The 8,482-nt window shown below is 41.7% G+C and overlaps 1 protein-coding gene across 1 annotated transcript; it reads left to right on the top strand.

The window, feature by feature from the left end:
• The first annotated feature begins 5,090 nt into the window (after positions 1-5,090).
• On the top strand, positions 5,091-6,102 carry LOC124653601 (probable CCR4-associated factor 1 homolog 7). Its single transcript, XM_047192666.1, has one exon. It carries the CDS (start codon positions 5,149-5,151, stop codon positions 5,986-5,988), a length of 840 nt encoding a protein of 279 aa, XP_047048622.1. The 5' UTR covers positions 5,091-5,148; the 3' UTR covers positions 5,989-6,102.
• The last annotated feature ends 2,380 nt before the right edge of the window (positions 6,103-8,482 follow it).

Below are 8,482 nucleotides of genomic sequence, written 5' to 3' on the forward strand. Positions count from 1 at the left end.
CCCGACCGGTATAGGTCGGTGGCACGCCCCTGCATCAGCATCGGACGTGCGTGCCGAAGGCTTTGCGGGCCGTCGCTCGGAGGGACCAGGGCCAGCCGCAGTCCTGGGAGATTCCCGGCTCTACGGTGTTGCCCGTCGCTGCCCGCCGGTGGGTTTCTGACCGCAACAAAATCTAAATAATTTTTCTTGTGTGCTCGCGTATAAATCAGTGTGACTACCTGCTAAAACTAAACATAATAGGTAATCTTGTGTTTGTGGTTTTCAAAATTAGTATTAAATTTATAGATAATTTATACGTCTTCTGCCGGAAATAAGTGAAGCAAATTGTCTAGATCCGTACGTATCTACACTCTAAAACATATCCAGATACGGAATATTAGTAACCGAGCTTACTTAATATTTGGATCATGACTTTTGAATATCAACCATCCTCGCGTATAGATCGGTACGACTACATGCCCAAAATCACCCATCTTCCTATGTGCAAATGGCAATTAAAGCAAGGCACACATAATTCTTAAAACGAAACTGAATCGGCTATTTCTGGCATATTTATAAGAATATCTTAATATGGTCCCTCAGTTCTTTTACGGGTTGACAAACAATACAACTATACTGGTCATAAAAAAGAGTTATGATTAATTTTTCTTAAAATAACATTCCAACATTCCTCAATATGATAATTTACATCTTGGAGAACATCGCACTTTTTGGAATTAAGTGAGCAAATGAGGGGAAGACCGTACCTGTTAGGTAAAAATATTTTATTAAGCCATATTGGCAATGATCCGGACTTTTGGCTCTCGGGTGCAGGCGCACCCTATATACTCTAAAAAATGTAATAATTTCAAATAAAGTCAAAAAAAATCGAATCGTTTTGGGAATCAAAGATAATCAAGTATTGTACTCGTATAAATTTGTTTGGCCAAAAAATGTTTCACATTGACTTCAGTGAAAAAAAAACAAATCTATGACGAATATAGCGTGAATAGTACTTTAATATAGGAGCTTCAAGTCTGTTTTTTCACCCAGGAAACAAGAGAAGTTATTCCATGGTGAATCTTTCGTATACGAGTACAATACATGATCATCTTTGATTCCCAAAAACATTTGAATTTTTTTGACCTTTTTCTGAATTATTATATTTTTTTCCATATAGGGTGCGCTTGCTCCCAGGTTCACCCATGCAATTTCGATATTGGCAAGCCTTAACATATTTGTCTATCTATTATAAACTAAAAGCAAGGTACATAACTAAAATAGAGACACCACATTAATCGATATCGACTAAATAATCTAATCCGGTGATTTTACGTTAACCATATATAGGTATTAACAGTAGAGATTCAAAAGTTCAGGTACATAAAATATGTCCCGGTGCCACAAGCACGAACACGATTGGGCACAACATGCCCTAGCAGAACTTTTAGTATATAGTAGATGATATGCTAGAAAAGTTGTTGTCAAACTGCTCTTTACTAACCATATATAAGTGTGTTACTGATACAATTTAAAATAAGTTAATACAAATAAATCTTTGCAAAATGCATTATTTATTAATTGTGTGTTACTGATACAATTTAAAATAAGTTAATACAAATAAATCTTTGCAAAATGCATTATTTATTAATTGTTTAAAAATATTCATCTAAAAAATAAACTTCATTTGCACCATGGAGACTCCTCTGTGTTTAAAATATAGTTGACTTCCAAAGGAGTTTGTTGTTCACAAAAACCAACTTCTAGAAAATGAAATTTTCAATTGTGTAATTCTCATGGGACCTTCTTTAAGACAATATAATTTTATTTTCAATTTGTAAGCTTAACTAACAAAAGCATAGCCATTCTTTTCTAGCTAGACCTTCATCATTATTTGGGATACAACATATGAACTTTAAATATAGTTTTACATCTAATACCAATGATTGACTATCTGAATCTTAATTAGTTGTTGTATTGATCAACAATATTACATAAACTTCATGGTAATATGAACTACCGGATGCTAAGAGATAAATATAATTGTATGTACTAATATAATATCATGTACAAAAATGAGATATACTCACTTATATGATCATTTCGTTTCGATATAGAAAATAATCCTTCATCCAAAAACTAAAGATTATAAAAGATGTTACATACTAATTTGATATTTTATTTAACACAATATCTAGGTACGATGTTCTTAGAACTATGTTATACAGACGAAATAATATGATTATCTCCTAGATGATAAATTTAATTCATACACACTATCAATTAAAAAAAGATGATGCCCTCGCATTTGCGAGGGCCACTGTGCTAGTTCAATTAGCAGCAGCAGCCAAGTTCAGTTAGCAATGCAGCAAAAATTCAGTAACTCCACGGCTCCACCCCACGTCCTTCTTCTCCACCGCGACGCCCCATTCCCTATCATCCCCTTCTTCACTACCGGGCGCAGCTCATGTCTATCTCCTCTCCTTCTCCCCCACCAGTCGCGACCCTCTCCTGTCTGCTCAGTCAATCCCGGCCCCTCTTTCCACCAGGCGCGGCACCCACATCCATGGCGCAGGTGGCCAATCCCAAGCGCAGCAGCGTTCCCCGGCCACTTCCCTCCTCACCTGTGCGGGCCGCCAACCTTGCCTGCCCATTCCCATTCCCCTCACCCGATGCTCTCTCCAGATGCGGTTGGGTGAAGAGTAAAATGCATGGCCGTCCTTATTCTTTCCACAAAATGCCATTTGAAACGTGGCGAGGTACAAAAAAGAATTATACAATCTCCGTTGAAAATAAGTGACTCAGCTTTATTAGACAAGACTGTATCTGAACGCTGAAATGCGTCTGATACATCTGTATAATTGTTTCGAATAGTGTGCCAGGCACACTTAAAATCACAAAGCTACACAATGAATACTCATTGTTAGGTGACGATCGAAGAGGAAGATTGCCGGTGATCACCATACAAAACAACACAACAAACACTCGTTATTAGCCGGAGAATACTCATCGTGCTTGAGGATCTTTTCATTGTAGAATCTAAGTCTTCGTCGGGTTGGTCATCAATGTCCAAATTCATCTCATCACATAATCATGATCCACGCTCCACTTCACAATTTGAGCAACATCGTCCCATACACATGTCGGGCAACCAACCATCACAAAGCAAATCAAGAGTTGATTCAATCTTATTGTAGAAAATACATGTGGGGTCACTAACACTAGAACAACGAGCGCCCTTTGCTGCGCTGCCAAAAAGTCACTGTGATGATTGGTATTGGCATGATATAAGGGCATGATATATGTTTGAAACAGATATCCACTAATATTTACTAAAGATAGTGAATGATTATGAATTGCATTTGCTAGCCCAGAAAAAAAAATGCCAGAGTGCAACAAAAGTTGTGTCAAAAGCAACAAAATCTGTTACATGTCCTACATGGCTACACATGTTCACGATGGTAATGAAATATGCATGTCGAAAGGAACGGGTTATCGTTACTAACATTAGTGTGTCCACATATCGAGAACTTTCTTATATTATAAACCTTCCTCCCCGTGAGACATATCTAAGTAAGCAAAACACATCAACACTGACCTAACAACATACATGCTTTCTCTATGAAAAAACAGACCATAAGTAAGCATAAGAACCAAAATATAATACGCATTGCAAGCAACTGAAAATGGTAAAGAACTAATGGTAAAGTAGGTAGCGCTCAACATAGTTTGTGAAAAAAAGAACCGAGTATGTGTCATGTGTGTCAAAATAGTTCCTCAGGACTCCATAAACTAAACGGACGGTGCGCAATAAACATGAACCATACAACCCAGCAAGCAGCTATCGTTTAGCTTAGATTTGATCTCGATCTCACTCTTCTGCAAACAAATTTCAAAAGGAGGTCCAATAGATTGAAGAATGCGTATATATTTTCTAACGCAGAGCACATTTAAAGCAGAGCACAAGAGAATAATTTACTACTCCCTCAGATCCATTACAACTGCAGGAGCTTTAGTTCAATTTGGAATTAAAGACTCGACATTTATTATGCATACGAGTATGTGTATTCATCTATTCGATTCCTTTATATTTAGTGGATAACTAGTGAAATTCCCTATTTCTATGTTGCTCCTTTGAATCAAACAAGCCGAAAACCTTCAAAATTACAATGACCAAACCCAAGTCAAAGAAAATCCACCAACCTCTCCTTCTTTTTTTTTGTGGAAACAAAACAAAACTCTCTATTCCTATGTTGTACAATTTTGTCACTCCGTCCTAACATAAGTATCTCGGGTGAAATATGAACTTATAGAGCATATTAACATTTTATTTGGAACCTTGAGCCTGAGGATGTAACAAAATCGAACCATGGCATGAGTCATGGTGGACATGTATATATGTTTGTAAATAATTTTCCTTTATTAATGTATGAGGTAATTCGTTAGAAGTGTCTTGATTTCGTCAAGATGTATTTAGACACATTTTAATTGTAGATACATCTATTTATAAAAAAATAAAATATTCATATTTTAGAATAGATCTACCTAGTATAAACAAAACAAAGATAGATAAAGGGAAAGAAATAACGTGAGAAAGGGAGATTTACAAGACCAAAACCCAAGTCAAAGAAAATCCAGCAACCTCTCCTTCTCTTCTCGTTTTTTTGGAGGAAGCAAAACAAAACCAAATTGCTCATCTACCCTTTTTCCCTAGTTTCCTTGGTTGCTCGTTCCAATCCACAGCCTATGCCTGACGTGCCACCCTCACCTCCACACAAAAACTGGCCCCACCGGGCAGCCACCCAGGAAGACAGATCCCTCTGCACGCTCTCGGCCGGCAATCATGCCGCGGGTCCCGCCATCGGTAGGTCCCGCCACGTGGCACCAACCCTACCCGGGCGGCGCACGTCACCCACTTTCCCCATTCGTCCCTCCCTCATCTCATCTTCTTCCCCCAGAATCCCCAATCCCAAGCTCCCCTCCTCCGCCTCCGCCTCCGCCTCCGCCTGGCCCCTAGATCTCCTCCTCCCGCCGCGCCGCCCCGCCCCACGGGACCGCCCACCCCGCGCCGGTGACCCGTGGGCCCCGCCCTCCCTCCATCCCACGCCCCACAGCTTCCAGGAAGCACAAGCGTCCGCAAAGCTCGAATCTTTGGATGCGCGGCAGCCGATGGCGACGCCGGCCGTCGAGAAGCCCGAGGGGGTCGAGATCCGCGAGGTATGGGCAGACAACCTCGAAGCCGAGTTCGCCGTGATCCGGGACATCGTGGACGACTACCCGTACGTGGCCATGGACACGGAGTTCCCGGGCGTGGTGTGCCGCCCGCTCGGCACCTTCAAGTCCCCCGCCGACTTCAACTACGCCACGCTCAAGGCCAACGTGGACATGCTCAAGCTCATCCAGCTGGGCCTCACCTTCTCCGACGCCCACGGCGCCCTCCCCACCCCCTCCCCGAACAACCGCCCCTGCGTCTGGCAGTTCAACTTCCGGGGCTTCGACCCGCGCACGGACGTGGCGGCCGCCGACTCCATCGACCTGCTCCGGCGCAGCGGGATCGACTTCGCGCGCCACGCCGCCGACGGCGCGTGCGCGCGCCGCTTCGCCGAGCTGCTCATGTCCTCCGGCGTCGTGCTCAACCCGGAGATCCACTGGGTCACCTTCCACAGCGGCTACGACTTCGGGTACCTGCTCAAGCTGCTCACGGGGTCCTCCCTGCCCGACACCAGCGCGGGCTTCTTCGACCTCATCCGGATCTACTTCCCCGTCGTCTACGACATCAAGCACCTCATGCGCTTCTGCAACAGCCTCCACGGCGGCCTCAACAAGCTCGCCGAGCTGCTCGACGTCGAGCGGGTCGGGATCTGCCACCAGGCGGGATCTGACTCGCTGCTCACCGCGCTGTCGTTCAACAAGCTCAAGGATTCGTACTTCGGCGGGTTGACCGAGAGATACGCCGGTGTGTTGTATGGTCTAGGCACGGAGGGCGGGGAAACCACCTCTGTTCACTGAGTTATGGATAGTCAAAAATAAATCATCAACTTTTATTTATCACAAGAGAAATCTGTCTGTCTGTCTGCTCAAATGTGTGTGATTTTCTTCTGACTATCCTTTTACTTGGCGCCTGGTTAAAAGGTACCACTTTTCCCCCTTATACCTACCTGTGGTATTCCTCAATTGGCTCGTTTACATCACATGACACAGTTGGTTTTGCTTGGTAAAGTTGATTCAACATAAAATTCTACTATGCTTACCCTTCACACCATCTGTAGAGTTTAACAACATGTATCCCTTCTTTTCTCATTTCTTAGTATAAGCTTATCTAAAAGGAGTATATCAAATACTACTCGTTTTGTGCATTCCTTTTGGGGAATCGCCTACACCGGCAGGCGCATGGCTAACTGTGGCAGTCAAAGAAGCCACGATTATATCTCTAGTTAGTCCAGGTTATCTATTATATTTGATCTCTCAAATTAGTGTCATGCTACCATCTTTGTAGAATTCTGTTTAGTTTCAAAAGTAGCAATGACTGCTTTATGTGAAGAGGGGCATCATGTATTAGGGAAGTCAAACGGAAAAACCAAAAGGAAAATTTGCCAGGACATGCCAACCTCATTGTACCAGGGGCAAGACGATTTTGAGCGCCACCCTTTCTGGTTACGCCCATGAGCCCATCATCTTCTTTTGTTCCTCTGTCTCTTTTGATCATAGCATTTATGTAGCTTACAGAGTGAACCCTTTAGTTATGGTTATAAATGCTGTATTGTCCTGTAATAATCATTTTCTGGAAGTATGGACATTTAGGTTCGTGTGTTGGCTATTCAGTTCTTAACTGGTATGCATTTTTTTATCTGTGATCAGTGATTTTGCATCGACTTCCTGTTGAAGCTTACAGTTACATTTACATGTAACTTTGTAGTTCCCATATCATACACTTATTTCCATTCGCTCTTCTACGCCATTTTATGAGTTCCCCAATACCCCGGTCAATGAAGTACAGATCAGATAATGCTGAACTGAACTAGATGGTGAAGGATTGAGGAACACAAGTAGGTTTAAAAACCGATCATTTATATCACAGATGTTACATATGGAGCATGTTGTGCAATTGGCCAAGTGAGATGAGCTTTTGTCTCTGTGCATAACCACCAAAGTGATTTGTCTTTGCATTTGTGCTTTATGATCTGATGATCCCCGATTTTTTTTAATGTTCCCTTTGCTTCCCGCGTGTAATGTCCTTGCTTACTGCAGATTGTGTGCCAATAGCACCTCACTTTTAATCTTAAAATGGGAGCATCTCGTATATTGCTGCTATGGTATTCTGCCTTCTAAAATATATTCTACTGCATCTTGTATTTGCAAGTATATAGCTGTTTGTAACTTTGTTGGCATTGCTGTCTTGCATAATCAAAGGTTTGGTGAGAGGTTAGTTCCTAGGACAAGCCTGCTTTACTGTGCATCACTCATGATAAATCAGTGGTTTTTTGCTGTCTGGCAAGTGAATGTTCTCTTGATGTGTTTCTCATTTTTAAATGCACTGGTTATCCTGTGATGTCAATAGCTTTAGTGCGCCAGGCCCTTTATGCTGGTATATGTGAATGTAGAGTGTGCACCTGAACATCTGCTCAGTTTAGATTTTACAATGCTGGTCTCTGTGTTTTCTATGCAAACTCTTTGCTATTTCTTTGCTTCTTTTAAAGAGATATATTTGAAATTAACAAGAGCTGAATTAGAATCCAGCAATTTGCCTTACTCTAGTGTGACTCAGCAGAAAGATTGTTGATGTTAGTTATCCAAATTGAACTTTACCAGGCATTTGGTAATCTTTCTCAGAGTTGTAGTTTAGGTCTTGCTTTCCTTTTTGAAGAGATTTATAGTTTGATTTTGCATGCCAGAGAGAATTACCAGTATCTGCACTCCAGTATTAGTATAAGAGTTACCGCCACATCTACTGTATCACTTTACGTGGTCTATCTCTGTATAGCTTTTGGTTTCAGCGTTTCTTTTAGGAGGTTTTGCTTCCTGTTTGTATGAGCAAAAACATCTTCAAAGCAAGTGTTTCATGTGGATATCTGTATGATCATTTGTTCTGGTCTCAATTGGTCAGTGAATCTTGTATGACTTTTTTAAACAAAGGTGCGATTCTCTCCTCTTGCATTAGTGTGTGAGTTGAGATATGTTAGTTTATCTTCTTGGTTTACTGTTGAAATGGATCATTGCATCATTTGACACATGGTTAACATTTTGGGTTTCATGTCTTATCGGAGAATTTCTTCTGCTCCTTTACGACTGTTTGATGAACCTGCTGTTTCTGCTTCTACGCATGCCTGGCTTCTTTAGTAGCTGGTGCATGTCAGATGTCAATTGTATTTCTGAGATGCTATAGTTCGGATTCTCTGTCTGGTGATGATATTTCATCCAATCCCCATTCTATGAGTTCCTCGTCAACAAGCTGCAGATCAAACAATATTGAATTGAGCTAAATGGTAAAGGGATAGCAATACGT

Source organism: Lolium rigidum, chromosome 5 (genome assembly GCF_022539505.1).
Source record: "Lolium rigidum isolate FL_2022 chromosome 5, APGP_CSIRO_Lrig_0.1, whole genome shotgun sequence".
Taxonomy (NCBI): domain Eukaryota; kingdom Viridiplantae; phylum Streptophyta; class Magnoliopsida; order Poales; family Poaceae; genus Lolium; species Lolium rigidum.